Genomic DNA, 18,973 nt, shown 5'->3' with positions numbered 1-18,973 from the left:
ATATGAAAAATAATAATAAAACAAATCAAAAGATATTACATCTCGAGTCTAAATAAATATTTGAATGAAAAAAAAAACAATAAAAGTACACCTATTTCGAATCAACGCATCCGCAATGACCTGACCTATAAAACTGTCCCACTAGTTAACCCCTTTAGTGAACACCATAAAAAAATTTAAAAAAAGGCAAAAACAATGCTTTATCATGCCGCCGAACAAAAAGTAGAATAAAACGTGATCAAATGACAGATATAAATAAACATGGTACTGTTGAAAACGTCATTTTGTCCGACAAAAAACAAGCCATCACTCACCTCCATCAGTGGTAAAATAAAAAAGTTATAGCTCTCACAATAAAGTGATGCAAAAATAATTATTTTTTCTATAAAATAGTTTTTATTATATAAAAGCTCCAAAACATAACATAAGATAAATGAGGTATCGCTGTAATCGAACTGACCCGAAAAATAAAACTGCATTATCAATTTTACCACACATGGAACGGCATAACCCCAAGCTCCCCCTCCCCCCCCCCTCCCCCCCAAAAAAAGAAATTTCTGAATTGTTGTGTCATGATCCAGACCGGGTTTTGAGTCCTGTTTTCCCTTTTTCCCGGTCTGGTATTGTCAAGAGTTAGCCTTTTTCAGCCTCTGTCTGGGTTCAGGTTGGCTATTTATCACCGCTGCTTCCTGCAGCCAATGTCAGTTATAGCTTTTACCTAGTGTTGCTGTAGCTGACTCTGATTGCTCTGATTTGCCGGCTGCGTTTGCTGTCCGAACCCGGGTCTCTGTTTTCCCCTATTCCCGTCTTGACTCCGTGTTTCCCTTTAGTGTGCTGACTCCCTAGTTTTGACTTGGCTTGTATCTTGACCTGCTTCTGTCTTTTGGCTTATCTGCTCCTGACCGTTACCGACTCCCTGGTTTGTCTCTGACCGTGAGTTTGCTTATTCCTTTGGTACTGCGCTACAGTCTAGGATTTGACCCAGCTTGTTTGACTATTCTGCTGCCATGCTGCCACCTGTGGTAGCCTCACTGCTGCATTGCAGATCAGCTCTGTTTAGATGCCGTCCTGCTTCCACTCTCCTCTATCTAGTGGAGCCTGCACCTACTTGCATTGCAGCAGCGTGACATGCTGGTTTTTGTTCATTCTGCCTCACAAAAAATGTCATGTGCCCGAAAATGGTACCAATAAAAACGTCAACTCGTCTCGCAAAAAACAAGCCATCACATGCCTCTGTGGGCCAAAATATGGAAAAACTATAGCTCTCAAAATATGGCGATGCAAAAAGTATTTTTTTGCAATAAAAAGCATCTTTTAGTGTGTGACAGCAGCCAAACATAAAAACCCAATATAAATCTGGTATCACTGTAATCGCCCCAACCCGAAGAATAAAGTCACCTAATTACTTACACCGCACGAAGAGGCGGAACAAATACAACCAGTTTTTCACCTGCAGGTGATTTTTTCCTTCTGCCTCCCAAAGATCGCAGTAAGGCTCGGCGCACAAGTATCCTGCCTTCTACGCTGAGTGCTTGCATCGGGGTTTCCGTGTAAATCTCTGAAATACGTGATTCAGACGGAACCTCTGGCAGAAGATTCCCTATAACGAGGCAGATGGAAGCACTGTGGACGCCGTCTGGCCTGTGATCCAGTGGTTTACGTCTTTTTAGGCTTGCATAAAAGCCATCGGCCACAGTTTTGTGCACTTCTGAAAGTAAGGACACCACTGAACAGAGGGCAGACGGAGTCCAGATTAAGTCTGCTGCCTCATTATAGTGAATGTGGATCCCTCGGTGGTTTCATCTGAATCATGTCACTCGGAGATTTAGATCGAAACCCCAAAGTAAGTGGTCAGCGTAGAGCGCCAAATAAATGTGATCCCAAACGTTATGTAAAGAGTTCCCAATAAAAGCTTCAACTCAATCCACAAAAAAAGCAAGTCCCCACTCAGATCCGTTATCTGTTAACGGAAATTTAGGGGTCTTCCACGTTACTGGTAGTACGAAGGCTCTGGAAAAGCGAAATGGCTCCTCACCCGTAAAATGAAATTCAGCAAATTCTTTGCTCTCAAATCCAAATGTCCCTCTTCCTCCTGAGCCCCACAGTATACCTAAACCACATATAAAATAAACACAAGTTGGTCTAACTAATAGTGGCACTTCCACATTGAAATCCATACCTATAAACACATGGGAAGCATATGCCAAGTTAAAAAATCACATAAATCTTTACTAAACACTAAAGAACATACATATTTTAAAAAACATATTTTTTTTTCAATGGGTAAACCCCAAATGGATCTGCAGACACAGAAATATGAATACCAATATGTATATGTAAACAATTACCGTATTTTCCGGCATATAAGACGACTGGGCGTATAAGACGACCCCCCAACATTTGCAGTTAAAATATAAAATCTTCTTAAAAGTCGGGGGTCTTCTTATACGCCGAATGTCGTTTTATAGGGCCGGTGACTAATGTGCCTTTTGGGGGGGGAGTGGTCCTGATGACGAAGAGGGGGCATCTCACAGGAAAGTGTGAGTGGAGTATCCCCCATTACCTCATTGTAGCTTCAGTGTGGGGTGCTGGGGAGCGGCGGCGGCCACCGCCCCACAGCACAACACCCATGCGGCACAAAGAGGAGCAGCAGCTGCCGCCTCTCCCCAGCACAGAGACCCCGTGCTGCAGCTACAATGAGGTAATGGGGAATACTCCACTCACACTTTCCTGTGAGACGCCCCTCTTCGTCATCGGGACCACCCCCCCACCCACCATATACACATTGGTGTCTGCACTCAGCGTACAAGACGGCACCCGGCGTATAAGACGACCCCCGACTTTTAAGAAGATTTTCAGGGGTTAAAAAGTAGTCTTATACGCCAGAAAATACAGTATATTTCTCTTAAATAAATTGGTCTCCTGTTGCTAAGTTAGAGAATCAGTATTGATTAAATCTGTTTTTGAGAATAAATATTCATACAGTTGGTACTTGTGAGAGTCAACGTATGCACATAAACAGAGGATTTACAAATAATAAATAATGAATAGTAAATCCCTATACACTCCCTGACAGAAGTTATGTCGCTTATCCATGTTATGTAAATAAAAGCTTATAACCTGACGTTAAATTCATCCATTGGTTGTATAAATTATTCTTTTGAAAGCTCAAACCCTCCGAAATGTGGTTTCAGTTAAGAAAATAAATTGGCATCAACGCAGAAATATTGATCAGTTAATGGACACAGAATGGTCAGATTTTGGCAATACAAAAGTTTTGTCGCCCACAGAAAGTAATGTGATATTCAAACAAATAATTAACTTAAAATACAAATATATGTTGCATAACATTGGTGAATGAAGTTGTGGTGCTATTAGAGTCATATTTAATATTTTGTGTAACTTCCATGAGCTTGATGGACTGCATCCATGCGGTTCAACAATGATTCATACAATGTATTAATGAAGTCATCAGGAATAGCAAAGAATGCAGTCTTACATGCCTCCCAGAGTTCATCTAGATTCTTTGGTTTTGTCTTCCAAGCTTCCTCTTTCATCCTACCCCAAACATGCTCAATGATGTTCATGTCTGGTGACTGGGCTGGCCAGTCCTTGAGCACCTTGATCTTTTTTGACTGAAGGAACTTTGTTGTATAGATTGATGTATGAGATGGAGCACCATCCTGCTGCAGAATTTGACCCCTTTTATGATTTGGAATATAAGAGGTAGCTAATACTTCTTGATATTTTAGGCTATTGCCTTCCACCTTGCAAATGTTTTGCACACCCCCATACTGAATGTAACCCCAGACCATGATCTTTCCACCACCAAATTTAACTGTTTACTGGATGTATTTTGGATCCATTCGGGCTCCAGTAGGTCTCCTGCAGTATTTGCAGTGGCTGTGGTGTAATTCTACTGAAGATTCATCAGAGAAATCTACCTTCTGCCACTTTTCCAGCGTTCATCTGTTTAGCAGGCTGTGGGACTTTGAAAATGCCACACGGTTTATTATTTGCCTTTTGTTTATTGCTGGCTTCTGGGCACTGATTGGGCCATGGAGGCCATTTCGAGACAGAATCCTACAAACTGTTCTAGTTGACACAGGGACTTGAGGTGACCAGGCCTGTTGGAGCTCTGCTGCAGTGGAAGAGGAGCTTGCTTTGGATTTTCTAACCAACAAACGTTCCTTCTGAGCAGTTGTCTTGCGGGGTCTGCCGGACCTGGGCTTGTCAAACACATCTCCAGTCTCTTCAAATCTTTTTTTAATTCTTTGTACTTGACGCTAAGACACATTAAGGGTGCCAGCCACCTCTGCAGTGGATCTGGTCTTCAGCCTCTTGATAATCCAGGCTTTGGTCGCAGGATGGATTTGTGGCAAGTTGTCAGAGCTCAAGTTGCAGTTCAAGTGAAGGTCTAGGGTGCTGGGTTTCTTTTTATACACACACTAATTAACCGATCATTTACTGAGCACAGGTGAGGATATAAACTAGGATTGGGTTCATTATATGACCAGGCGACAAAACATTTGTCTTGCCAAAATCTGACCATTCTGTGTACATTAACTGTTAATATTTCTGCATTGATGCCAATTTATTTTCTTTACCTAAACCACATTTCAGAGAGTTTCAGCTTTCAAAAGAATAATTTATACAACCAATAATAATAATCTTTATTTTTATATAGCGCTAACATATTCCGCAGCGCTTTACAGTTTGCACACATTATCATCACTGTCCCCGATTGGGCTCACAATCTAAATACCCTATCAGTATGTCTTTGGAATGTGGGAGGAAACCCACGCAAACAGAGAGAGAACATACAAACTCTTTGCAGATGTTGTCCTTGGTGGGGTTTGAACCCAGGACTCCAGCACTGCAAGGCTGCAGTGCTAACCACTGCACCACCGTGCTGCCCGATGGATGAATTTAACGTCATGTCATAAGCTTTTATTTATATAACATGGATAAGCGACATAACTTCTGTCAGGGACTGTATCATTAGACCTTTTAAGTTAGTGGTTTAGTAATATACTTCAGGCTTCTGAAGAAATTTATAAAAGTCAATAAGCCATTAGTGCTTGTTTTTTCAATAAATGATATAATATATTGTAATAAAGGTCTAATAGTGTAGGGAAATAAAGACCAAATGACGGAGTGGTATTCAATAAAGTAAGATAAATCACAAAGTTATAGGAGAACCAAAGTTCTAAAAGGAACACTCCTCATACAAAGTAGTATGCACCCTTGATTTAGTAAGTAATGGTGCTATTTTCAGTGCTTGTCACTATTGAATGCAGTAGTATATAGTATTGAAACCAAGGTGTAGTCAATACAGCATACAGATTTAAGGTGCACAGTGCTATTCAACCACTAAATAGTGACAGAGAGGAGAGAAAGAGTTCTAAATTAGAGAGATATACATAACCTGGTTGCAGATGGCACCCCGACACGGATTTCGTGTTAGCTTCTTCTTAATGGAGGTCAGTGACCAAACACGACATAGCGTCAATTCATGGGCAGTTATTTTGCGCCTTTTTTGCCCAATACGCTTCTTGCGACCCTGTTGGCTATTTGCCATGAAACGCTTGATTGTTCGGTGATCACGCTTCAAAAGTTTGGCAATTTCAAGACTGCTGCATCCCTCTGCAAGACATCTCACAATTTTGGACTTTTCAGAGCCCGACAAATCTCTCTTCTGAACCATTTTGCCAAAGGAAAGGAAGTTGCCTAATAATTAAGCACACCTTATATAGGGTTTTGATGTCATTAGAGAACACCCCTCCTCATTACAGAGATGCACATAATCTGATTTACTTAATTGGTTGTTGGCTGTCAAGCCTGAACAGCTTGGAGTAGGACAACATGTATAGAAAGTATCATGTGATCAAAATACAACTTGCCTAATAATTCTGCACACAGTGTACTTTCTGTGGGCGACAAAACTTTTGTCTTGCCAAAATCTGACCATTCTGTGTTCATTAAGTGATCAATATTTCTGCATTGATGCCAATTTATTTTCTTAACCTAAACCACATTTCGGAGGGTTTCGTCTTTCAAAAGAATAATTTATACAACCAATGGATGAATTTAATGTCAGGTTATAAGCTTTTATTTATATAACATAGATATGCGACATAACTTCTGTTAGGGAGTGTAGATGGCTTAGGAGGGTTGATCCCACTGACAGATTCCCTTTTTTCGTTCTGGGTCTGTGCCTGCTTATATTTATTTAAAATGATGCATATATTTATTAAGGTTAGTAGTATTTATAGCATTACATATAAACAGGGCCTGTTTTAGAGAAAGTGGGGCCCTGGGCAAAAGTTTAAAGTGGGGCCCCAAATGCTCACATATTCCACATCACACAAACATTTCAGCTGTATTTCCAGGTGCAGACTTAAGGCCACTAAACCCTCAGGATCGACAGCATTGAAATTGTTAGATGCTTGTTCCCGAGGTCCTTTACAACGGCTGAGAAAGAATGATGGGGACATATAGTCCTCGATACAGTATAATGCAGCTCTCATACAGTCTAATGCACTCCCCATGGTCCTTGATAGAGTATAATGCAGCCCCCCTTAAGAGTATACTGCAGCCCCCCTCATAGAGTATACTGCAGCCCCCCTCAGAGCATACTGCAGCTACCCACACACACAGTATAATGTGCCCCCCTCCACACACAGTATAGTGCAGCTCCCTCCACACACAGTATAGTGCAGCTCCCCCCACACACAGTACAGTGCAGCTCCCCCCAACACACAGTATAGTGCAGCTCCCCCAACACACAGTATAGTAAAGCTCCCCGAACACACAGTATAGTGCAGCTCCCCTCAACACAGTACAATGGAGCTCCCCAACACACAGTATAGTGTAGCTTCCCCAGCACACAGTATTGTGCAGCTCCCCCAACACACAGTATAGTGCACCTTCCCCAACACAGTATAGTGCAGCTCCTTCAACACACAGTATAGTGCAGCTCCCCAACACAGTCTAGTGCAGCTCCCCCAACACACAGTATAATGCAGCCCCTGCATTCTCACACACAATAATGCATATATGCACACACACAATATTCACCTCTCTTCCTTGTTATCCGTGCTGCTCCAGGCTCTTCTCCGTTCTCATTGACTCCACTGCTGGCACAGTGTGGCGCACGATGAAGTGACGTCATTGCGCGCCCGCTGAGTCACAAGCAGAGGGGCCCTGTATATAAATAGGGTTGCAATGTCTATTTTTTTGCCTGATTGTCAGACATTGAATAGCTAATAATTTATAACTACCATTACTATTTATACCTTACTTTTTGTTGTAATCATCTGAATTTCTGAGTTAATACGTTTTAAGAGAACCTGATACTAGGTAAAATATGGCCATTTGTTGCTATTATTTATCCCTGGGGCTCCCCTGAATATTCCCTTTTTTATTGATTGATTTTAAATCAGCTATACAGTTTTAGGCTGCAGTCACACTATTAGTATTTGGTCAGTATTTTACATCAGTATTTGGAAGCCAAAATCAGGTGAGGAACAATCCGAGGAAAAGTATAATAGAAACATGTCACCACTTCTGGATTTATCACCCACTCCTGGTTTTGGCTTACAAATACTGATGAGAAATACTGACCAAATACTGATAGTGTGACTGCAGCCTTACAGATATGGGCCTTTTGATTTAGTGCTAATTTTTATCATCTATACCAAGGGAACTTTGATCACAGGATAGTTGTTCTGAGCAGCCTAAAGACACAACAATGGAGACTCCTGTGGGCAACACCCCCTTAGTAAATAACATAAATATCAGTAGTAAATGAAAATGCCCATATCTGTGGAATGGTATGGTAGATTAAAGAACAAAAGTCATAATACTCGGGGGAGCTGTGGGAATAAAATCTGGCCACTTTTGACCTGGTGATAAATCCGCTTTAGATGGAATCTGTCAGCAGCATTTCACCCCCTAAACTATTTAGAGGTGTTCTTTCAAAGACAAGTCCAGCTAATAACTTGACATGGCCCGCCATTCCTCCATTACTGAGAAATCTGTATTTGAATTGATATGCAATTGAGTTTGAACAACTGTTACTCTAGCTCATTCTCTTCTCAGAATCACCTCCTGCTTGACTGATGGCTCCTTTGCCTGAAGGCTGTCGGTCAAGCAGGTGGAGGCAGCTCTGGGTGGGGAATAGAGCTGGAGTGACAGAGGCTTCAGTTCTTCAGCCTTATTTGCATATCAATTCAAATGCTGATTTTTCAGTAACGGAGAAAAAGACTGGTCATGTAAAAGTATTGCTGGACGTATGTGTGTAAGAGCTACATTCACATATAGTGTGAAATCTTCCTGACAGATTCCCTTGAAAGATTCAGATAAGTGCCTTATCTACTTATTCAATCTCATTATGGTTTTGATTGCATTAAATTTTATGTGCTATTTAAGTTTAATAATATACTATTTGTAACTGTATATTTAGCAGTAGATATATGTGCTCTATCCCAGAGGGGAGTCTCAGTTGGAGTTAATTTTCTTTCCATTGCAATCCATATAAAAAGAAACCGTGCCTGATTGCTGCCCAGCAAGTGCTCTGACAATAAGCAAAATAGTCATACTGTGAAAATGTCACAAAGAATAATACAAAATGCCAAGCTTATCAATAAGAGCATTCATTAAATCAACAAGTGCTAAAAAGAATGGACACTACAATTAGTAAATAATTAAAGGTGCTCTGTTGTCTAGAGAAGCATAATGCTATTGATATAATTATGGATTAAGGTGACATAACAATGATATATGAATACAATTAAGATTTGCCAAATCAGAACCATATATGGTGAAGACTAAGAATAGCCCTAAAAAGTATATGGTCACAATTTAGTGCTATGAGTATGGGATCTGTGTTCATACTTGAACCATTTTCACCCTGTTCTTCAGAAATGCAAAAATGGCCTTTGATGTGTGTTTTGCATACCTTTTAAATATAGAGCAGTACATACATTGAAATGGAGCTCTGGGACACCAGTAGCATTCATGCCGCCCCAAATAAGAAAAAAGCCACCACCATGTTTCTCTGTAGGCACCATGTATTTGTTTTTCTTTGCACTCCTCACCTTTGATACGACATACAGTTTTGAAGCAATCAGTTACAAAAACATTTATTTTGGTCTCACTCCAGAATACAGAAAATCAATAGTCTTCATATTTTTCATTGTGGGTCCTGGCAAATTGTAGGCAGGCTTTTTTGTGCATGCGCATTAGGAGAGGCTTCCTTTGTGGAAAACCCTGATGCATGCCATTCCCCTGCAGTGTGCACTGTATTGTGTCACAGAAAACACTTATCCCAGTTTGGCTTTCTACTTCTATAGCTAACTGCAGTGAACTTACATGCCGATTTTCTACACCCTTCTCATCAGAAAACACACCTGAGCCCTTGATGTTCAGTATACCTACCCTGTGTCTTGTTCCTATACTCAGTCTTTCTTTTTGGAAAATTGAAGGCAAGTGTGAAAAAAGTAAGATTTCTGATTTATTTATTTTTTCAGAAATCTTGCTTCTATCCATTTGATTAAGAGCTGTTCTGCAGTACCAGAAAATTACCACTAAACAGTGTGACTGTCTGGTAGTGTTCCACTCTATACACTGTCTAAACTAGACAGATGTAAGAGCTGGAACATTTGATTGGTGTTGAATGTCTGATATTGATCCTAGAAGGGGACACCCAATCAAAGACGCCCCATCAGTATTAAAAGGTACAAAACTCACTTGAATTTGCAGGAACTACGTTTAACGGTTTAAGGGTGATATAATTTACAAAAAAACACACTAGCTCGTTATCATTGGTGACATATTGGGGCCCATAATAATCATTTTGAAAAGCATGAGTAGCCCAGACTCTGAAACTTCTGAGAGAATGAAATATTTGCTAAGTGTCAGGGTGCTTTCACATTGCATTTTGTGTCCCAGTTGAGTCATACGTCCGAAATCACCCACAAAACGGATTACGGATGCATGCGCCAATGGGGCCATAGACTGTATTGGTGATGGCAGAGAGAACGAGCGCTGTGCTGTGCACCATTTTCGGGAGACAGGAAATGGAAACTGTGTCTGAATGTCCATCTTTTGTAAGCATACACTCCCAAAAAAGTGCATGGCAGAGCGCACGTTCACTATGTCTATGGCCCTGTCGGCGCATGTGTCTGGACCGCATTTTGACGGCAATAATTAGTTAGTGCATGTAAACATAACCTAACTAATATGTCTGTCCTTTTCTTCCATTATACAAGGTAAACCTTTTTGTCATGCTGTCGGTTGTCTGTGTACTACTGAACCTGGCCGGTTTCATATTAGGATGCCAAGGTGCTCAATTTGTGTCCAGTGTACCCAGCTGTCATTTGGTAAGTGTCATGTATTCACCTTTGAGCCCTGTATGAATATCATCCTTGTTGTATGTATGGCCCATTCCATCTTCTTTATGCATTGCACTTTACCATTAAAGACTACAAAATACATATACACTGTGCTGGCTAAATGGCTGGTTGAGATCATCTCCAAAACAGCAGGACTTATAGACGTCTGTCCACCTATCTAAAATGGTCATGTAAGCATCAGATCTGGATAATGAAATAAACCAAAGTGGCCTGGGGTGAGTAATTGTTTTTTTTTCTTATATCATGCAGTTGGCTGGTGGCATGTGCATCACGTTTCTGATGCAGAGATGGCATTAGGATATGCAATGGAAAGAAGGCAAGCCAGCACTTTGACTCTTGGGTCTTGGCACCTTTGTGTATGTTACTTGTGCCACCTAAATAAAAATGTTTAAAGTCAAATATACTTCTTTGTCACCAAAGTATTTTGTACAGCACTGTCTTCCATCACCAGGTTATTGCCCCCTATCACAGTACAAAAATTATTCAGGGATAATTTGTGGAACATTGCAAAGAGTTCAAGGTGTCGACTTCGCTTTCAACTTCCCCAGATGGCATTGTAATCAAGCATCTGTGGGTAGTTCTGGAAAAACAAGTCCAACCCATGGAAAGATTTGTCTTGCAATTTATAAGCCTTAAAGTGGAACATTTGTATAAACCAATAGTATAGGTGATTATAAGAAACTTTGACGTTTCTAATCGGAGAAATCATCTTCCTTCCTCACTTGCCTCCTGACCTTGTCATCCACTGTGAAAAAGTAGTTCAAGTCCATCTTCCTCAGCTGAGATGGATATAGGTGTCATGTGATACAGCCCATTATGCTCTATGAAGAGGGGTTGGGGAGAAGCAGTGGGCAGCTCACAGCAAAACATTGCACAGAGTTCTGTACCAAGTGTTTTACCACACATCAGAAGTTGATTCAGATCAACACAGCTCAGCTCTGCTGAATAATTTCCTCATTCCTGCTGCTCATCTCTGTGAGCTAAAAAGTGAACGAAAAGCAGCAACCCCTCTTACTGTGCTGAGTTGTTTATGGGAGAAATCACTGCCGCTCATCTTCTCCCCCAGCTGGAAAGGGATTGTGAGTTACAGATAGAGGGTTAGAATCTAGGATATGAGTCTCATTAATGGCCAGAAATAGTGTTATTCCCTATATACACACAAGGCAGCTTATTCTGAAAAAAAAACTTGAAAGCACAGTTAGGGTACCGTCACACAGTGCCATTTTCATCGCTACGACGGCACGATTCGTGACGTTGCAGCGTCGTATGATTATCGCTCCAGCGTCGTAGACTGCGGTCACACGTTGCAATACACGGCGCTGGAGCGATAATTTCATGATGTATTTGCGATGTAGAAGCCGTTGGTTACTGTGCGCACATCGTATACAACCTGTGTCACACGATGCAATCATGCCGCCACAGCGGGACACTAGACAACGAAAGAAAGTTTCAAACGATCTGCTACGACGTACGATTCTCAGCGGGGTTCCGGATCGCAGTAGCGTGTCAGACACTACGATATCGTAACGATATCGCTAGAACGTCACGAATCGTGCCGTCGTAGCGATGAAAATGGCACTGTGTGACGGCACCCTTACTCTTTAAAGGCTTTGTTGCTATTGTCTTTGCGTCAGATACCACAGGACACCTTTAGTGGTCTTGTATAATATATGACTGGTCAGATCTGTCATCTCTCGGTGGCATGAGGAATAGAGATGGGAAATCGATTTGCAGGACCACCATCCAGCAGGAAGATCAGCATTCTGTGACTGCGGGATGGGAGGCCCTTCAAATTGCCTGAGAGCTCCTCATTTGATCAGCTGGTCAGGTGAGATGTCGTGTTAGCATCACGCTGCAATGAGAATGTCCATCCAGCTTGGCTAATCTAAAGACACTCTGTAAATGCTGTCAGGTAAAAGGCAATTCAACAGGCTCCAGTCCAGCAGTCATGGAATACTGGCATGGCTGTGGGACCAGGATTCTGCAAACTAATTCTCCCATCTCTAATGAGGTTGTCCTGAAAATTATTAGGTAACTGGTTTTAATTTTCAATGTGCAAAGGAGGCTTTTTCACTAACGGAGGTTGTGGTGGTACAGTAAAACTACTTAATACTGTTCTTAATATTGATCATCATATTTGTGCAAATACTGATGGAGATGATAAATTATGCTGAATAAAACAGAAACCCAGCTGTGAACAATACAGTCTGAGAGTAATAAGCCTATTTAATAGATGACTGTGATTGTATAGTATAGAGTATACTTAGTTTTAAAAAATAAAAATTCATCAGTAAAGATGTGAAAACAAAGCAATATAATGTGATTTTGTAGTATTGTATAAAGGGTAAAAGCTCAACTAAAATAAATGGTGTCATTGCCACTTGTACCACATAAACAACAATAACACTGAGGCTCCCAACATCTCATTCACTGGCTATGGAACCTACAAGACTTCTCTCACCACAAGAAAACCTCTCCTTGTAAGTTATTGTAACGGGAGTGGTGGAACCACTGTGCCGTGATCCGAGGAGAGCATGGATGGGCGTAACTAGATGAACATCTGACTCTTCACTAGAGCCCCTGATGGTGGGGTTAGATTTGGCTCCTAAGTGACTCCAGGTGCTATTCCAGACCTCAGACACACAGCGGCTGACCCCCAAAGGGGCAGGTCAATGGAATGGCCAAGACTAGATGGACTTGACAAGTACAGGCAGGCATGGCAATACTGAGAGACACGGCAGGTGTAAACAAGTACAGCTGGTATACAGAATGGTATGGCAGGTGCAGACAGGTACGACTGGTATACAGCCTAGTACAGCTGGTGCAGGCAGGTATGGCTGGTACGAACGTGGCACGGCAGGTGCAGGCTGGTATACATACTGGCATGTCAGGTGCTGCCGGACACGGCTGATATACAGGCTAGCAGGTTCTGGCAGACATGACTGATAATCAGACAAGCACGTTATGGCGGGCACGGCTGAAATACAGGCAGACAAGTGCTGTCGGCACGGCTGAAATACAGGCAGGCAGGTGCAGGCGGACAAGGCTGATATACAGGCAGGCAAGTGCTGGCGGCATGGCTAATATACAGACAGGTAAGTGCTGGCGGGCACAGCTGAAATATATAAACACAAGGCAAGTACGGGCAAACAAGTACAGGACAGGTAAACTGACAGGCGGGTTCAAGGGACCTGAGAACTAGCAAGACTGCAGACTTCTGACATTACACGTTCAGGTGGAAGTGCCTTAAATAATAAGTGTCTCCCAGCCATTGTCTGGAGACACTTTAGGACGGGGTGCGCTGTCCCTTTAAAAAGGAGGACGCGCACATGCTCCCTATGCACAGTGCCCTGGAATCTGCGAGCTGTGCAGAGACCCCAGGCAACAACCGGCAGGGAGGGAATTGCAGGATGGGGGTCATGGCGGTGAGTGAGTCAGCGTCCCTGCCAGTGGAGGGAAGAAACGTGCAGGGACGCTGGCGCTACACTTACTGAGGTATATTAATGTAATAGAAAGTGGCACAGGCTTCAGACCCTATATACAGTACAGACCAAAAGTTTGGACACACCTCATTTAAAGATTTTTCTGTATTTTCATGACTATGAAAATTGTACATTCACACTGAAGGCATCAAAACTATGAACTAACACATGTGGAATTATATACTTAACAAAAAAGTGTGAAACAACTGAAATTATGTCTTATATTCTAGGTTCTTCAATGTAGCTACCGTTTGCTTTGATGACTGCATTGCACACTCTTGACATTCTCTTGATGAGCTTCAAGAGGTAGTCACCGGGAATGGTTTTCACTTCACAGGTGTGCCCTGTCAGGTTTAATAAGTGGGATTTCTTGCCTTATAAATGGTGTTGGGACCATCAGTTGTGTTGTGCAGAAGTCTGGTGGATACACAGCTGATAGTCCTACTGAATAGACTGTTAGAATTTGTATTATGGCAAGAAAAAAGCAGCTAAGTAAGAAAAACGAGTGGCCAGCATTACTTTAAGAAATGAAGGTCAGTCAGTCCGAAAAATTGGGCAAACTTTGAAAGTGTCCCCAAGTGCAGTGGCAAAAACCATCAAGCGCTACAAAGAAACTGGCTCACATGAGGACCGCCCCAGGAAAGGAAGACCAAGAGTCACCTCTGCTTCTGAGGATAAGTTTAACCAGGTCAATGCCACACAGAGTTCTAGCAGCAGACACATCTCTACAACAACTGTTAAGAGGAGACTTTGCAGCAGGCCTTCATGGTAAAATAGCTGCTAGGAAACCACTGCTAAGGACAGGCAACAAGCAGAAGAGACTTGTTTAGGCTAAAGAACACAAGAAATGGACATTAGACCAGTGGAAATCTGTGCTTTGGCCTGATGAGTCCAAATTTGAGAACTTTGGTTCCAACCACCGTGTGTTTGTGCGAAGCAGAAAAGGTGAACGGATGGACTCCACATGCCTGGTTCCCACCGTGAAGCATGGAGGAGGAGGTGTGATGGTGTGGGTGTGTTTTTTTTGGTTACACTGTTGGGGATTTATTCAAAATTGAAGGCATACTGAACCAGCATGGCTACCACAGAATCTTGCAGCGGCATGCTATTCCATCCGGTTTGCGTTTAGTTGGACCATCATTTATTTTTCAACAGGACAATGACCCTAAACACACCTCCAGGCTGTGTAAGGGCTAATTGACCAATAAGGAGAGTGATGGGGTGCTACGCGAGATGACCTGGCCTCCAGTCACCAAACCTGAACCCAATCGAGATGGTTTGGGGTGAGCTGGACCGCAGAGTGAAGGCAAAAGGGCCACAAAGTGCTAAGCATCTCTGGGAACTCCTTCAAGATTGTTGGAAGACCATTCCCGGGGACTACCGCTTGAAGCTGATCAAGAAAATGCCAAGAGTGTGCAAAGCAGTCATCAAAGCAAAAGGTGGCTACTTTGAAGAACCTAGAATATAAGACATAATTTCAGTTGTTTCACACTTTTTTATTAAGTGTATAATTCCATGGGGGGGGCGTGGCCTGGCAGGCAATATGAGAGGATGCTAGTCGGATCTCTCCCACTGCACATACCGCTGAAAGGCTTTGTGGAGGCGCCGCTGAACACATTCCAGCTGGAGGAGAGCCTGTGGTCCTGGGGGGTGTGGAGAGGCCAGCGGTGAAGACTCTGTGTCCTGGGATGATGCGTAAATGGCAGAAAGAGCCCGGGAAGCACACGATCCCAAGATGGCGCCGACCATGCTGAGGAGGAAGCTGCACAGGCGAGCGCTGAATATAGGAGGTGGCTTGAAGTTATCTCAAAGCTTGAGAAGTTCGCAAGGACGGAGGAGGCTGGGCGGCTACTGAAGGGAGCTGGAGGTGAGGAGGCTGGTGAAGCGGAGGGTTCAGGAGACCAGGTGGGAGCGCTGCCCAGGGCACAGGATGAGATGGCAGCACATGGGTCCTCCATAAAATCAACTGTAACACCTAACATGAGGGACACATCACCTACTGTTATGGCAGAGCTGGTCCCTGGGGTGGAGACTATGTGTGCTGCTGAAGCAGCAGAGCCGACCCTAAGGAATATATTTTCTGCAGTGATATACTGCAAATCTGCACTGACGACCCTGGCCCTCCGGGTGGACAATTTGAAAGGAGAGGTGGCCACCTTCCGTTCTGCCATGCAAAAAATAGAAGGGAGAGTGGAGATGGTGGAGGAATGTGTGGGGGGCGTGGAGGACCAGATGGCTGAACTGTTAAAGCGGGAGAAAAAATATGTCCAACGGATTTCAGAGCTGGAATTTAAAACTGATGATCTGGAAAACCGCTCCCGCAGGAACAATTTGAGAATTATTGGTATACCTGAAAAAGTGGAGGGGAATAACCCCACTGATTATAGTGAGACATGGCTGAAAACTAAAGTTGGGGGGGGGACAGCCTCACCACATTATTTCCTGTGGAAAGAGCTCATCGGGTGCTGTCTAGACCGTTGCCCCCTGGGTCTGCTCCGAGAACATTCTTGGCAAAAACTTTGAATTACAGAGATTGAGACATTCTATTGAGGAAAGCCAGGAATATGGAAGATTTATCCACTGATGGTAACCGGATATCCATGTACCATGATTATTCTACAATCGTGCAGAAGCTCAGGATGAAATTTGGAGAGGTTAAGAGACGTCTGCGTGACCTTGGCCTGGCCTATTCTACGCTCTATCTGGCTAAACTGAGAGTGGTGGCTATGGAGAAAGATCACTTTTTCCAAAATCCTGAGGAGGTGACAAACTGGCTGTATCTGAATGCCAAATGCATTGCAGCAGAGAGGACCAGTTGAAGAGGGTTCTGTGTGGATATTTGCCAATTATTGAATTCTATTGAATTGTTGGATTTTACTGATTATCACGTTATGTTATTAAGAGAAATTGCTGGTTTATGTAGTTGTGTTCGGCAGCGCAACTGTTACATTTATTCTGTTTAGATTGGGTGGAGGGAGTCAATTTGGAGATAGGTGAGAGTTAATTGTTTGAGGCTTCGGCCTCAAACAATCTACTGCTGGGATTGTGGTAGAACGTTCCCCTTTCTCATATAGAGAGGGAGTAGTGAGTTTCTAAATAAAGTATTTCAAACGTTTTGTGGGTTGGGATAGTTATAGCTGGTAGGGGTACTTGTAGGGATAGGGTTAGGTTGGTAGAAATAATGGAGGTACCGGGGGTGGTTGGGGATAGGTGGGGAAAGTTTAGGGGGGGAAGGGAGACCAACGGAAGGGAGCAACACAGTCTTGATGTTATGCAGAATGATGGGAGGTAGAGTTAAAATTCTGAGCTGGAACGTTAGGGGTCTTTCTAATGATACAAGGCGTATGGCAGTTCTGCAATACATTTTGAAACAGACCTTCGATAATATGCTTTCAGGAAACCTACTTGGTTAAAGGAAAAGTAGATGTGCTACTAAGAAGATGGGTGAGAAAGGCATATCATGCGACGTTCTCGGCCTATGCCAGAGGGGTATCAATCCTTGTTCACACAAGTGTACTGTTTGAGGAGGTGGAGGTGGTGATAGACAGTGATGGTTAATATGTCTTTATGGTATGTAAAATCTTTAATAGAATGTTGTGCATTGTGTCGGTGTATATTCCTCCACCATACTCCGGGAAAAAACTGCAGGAAATTTTAGGAAGGTGGGTGGGGGTCCCATTGCTCATAATAGGAGACATTAATAATATTATCAATGACCACTGGGATAAGGAAAGACACACCTTGTTGAGGAAGGAGGGAAATGAGACAGCGTTCGGTAGTTACTTGAGAGAAGTGGCATGGAAAGATCTATGGAGAGTACATAATATCGACACATACTGCTTCTCATGTTACTCAGCAACATATGGCTCTTTATCCCGTATTGATTTGGCCCTGGGAAATGAAGGGATGGATAGTTTGGTGCGGGAGGTGGAGTATATGCCTAGAGTAGTGTCAGACCATAGTCCGCTGGTAGTGACATTGCAATTAGAAGTCCCGGGAAAAACTGTGGGGATGGGTTGGAAAATTAACTTATTTTGGTTACAACTCCTAGATATGGAACAGATTGGAGAAGAGATCGGGGAATTTTTTAGAATTAATGAGGGTAGTGCAGCGAAGCATGTGGTTTGGGATACCATGAAGACCTATTTGAGGGGGATTTTATTTAGAGATGTGTCTAGGCATAAGACGCAAACCAGGAATTCCGATAAAGTGGTATTGGAGGAATTAAGGGCAGCGGAGGCAGCACTGAGTAATTTGCGTTCACAAGACACTCTCAATCGTATGAAGGCTGCTCAGGACGAGGTAACCAAATTGCATTTGCATAAGGCAGAGAGGTAGAAAGCTTTTGAAAGAGAGGCTTTTTATGTGGAGGGTGAGAAGGTGGGCCATCTGCTCTCAGTGGTGGCATCTGCACAACGAGACTCAGCACATGTATATGTGTTAAAAATTTTTAGAAAATGGTAATATGGCTACGCAGGGGGCACAAATAGTTGAGGGTTTCAGGGGATTTTACCGTAAATTATATTCTTCACAGGTACGGCAGAGGGAAGTGGAAATTAATAGGTTTTTAGATGAGGCAAAATTGCCTAAATTAAGCGCTGAGGATAGGGATTGGTTAGCTAGGCCTATTACAGTGGAGAAATTAGAGAGGGCTTTGGCATCAATGGTGGGGGGGAAGGCTCCGGGGGCTGACGGTATCCCAGTTGAAGTGTATGGTGGCCTTGCTGAGGAGCTGATGATCCAAATGTTAGGGGTTTTTAACGAGTCGCTGGAGAGGGGAGTATTGCCTGTGTCTATGAGGGAGGCCATTATTGTGGTTATCCCTAAACCGGACAAAGATCCGCGGTTGCCGGAGTCATATAGACCAAGATGATTGCGATGCCGCAGCTAATATATGTCTTGCATAATTCTCCCATTTGTCTCCCATTGAACAGATTCCGCAGGATAAAATCATTAATTGGTGTGGGGTAAGAAGAGCCCGAGAATTAGACAAGAAATATTGCAGAGGCCCAAAGACGAAGGAGGACTTGCCCTACCTAACCCATGGATATATTTTTTGTCTGCGCAGAGCCA

At 42.9% G+C, this 18,973-nt stretch overlaps 1 protein-coding gene across 1 annotated transcript in view; it reads left to right on the top strand.

Moving 5' to 3' along the window:
* ENTREP1 (endosomal transmembrane epsin interactor 1) overlaps nucleotides 1-18,973 on the top strand; it is a 180,578-nt gene that overhangs the window by 44,585 nt on the left and 117,020 nt on the right. The window contains exon 3 of the mRNA XM_077249074.1: nucleotides 10,275-10,385. Coding sequence (XP_077105189.1) covers nucleotides 10,275-10,385 — 111 coding nt within the window. The remainder of the gene's footprint in view (nucleotides 1-10,274; nucleotides 10,386-18,973) is intronic.

The sequence above is a fragment of the Ranitomeya variabilis genome, chromosome 1 (assembly GCF_051348905.1).
Source record: "Ranitomeya variabilis isolate aRanVar5 chromosome 1, aRanVar5.hap1, whole genome shotgun sequence".
NCBI classification, from domain to species: Eukaryota; Metazoa; Chordata; class Amphibia; order Anura; family Dendrobatidae; genus Ranitomeya; species Ranitomeya variabilis.
Note: the sequence above shows the minus strand (reverse complement) of the source record. Positions and strands in the feature narration are given on the sequence as shown.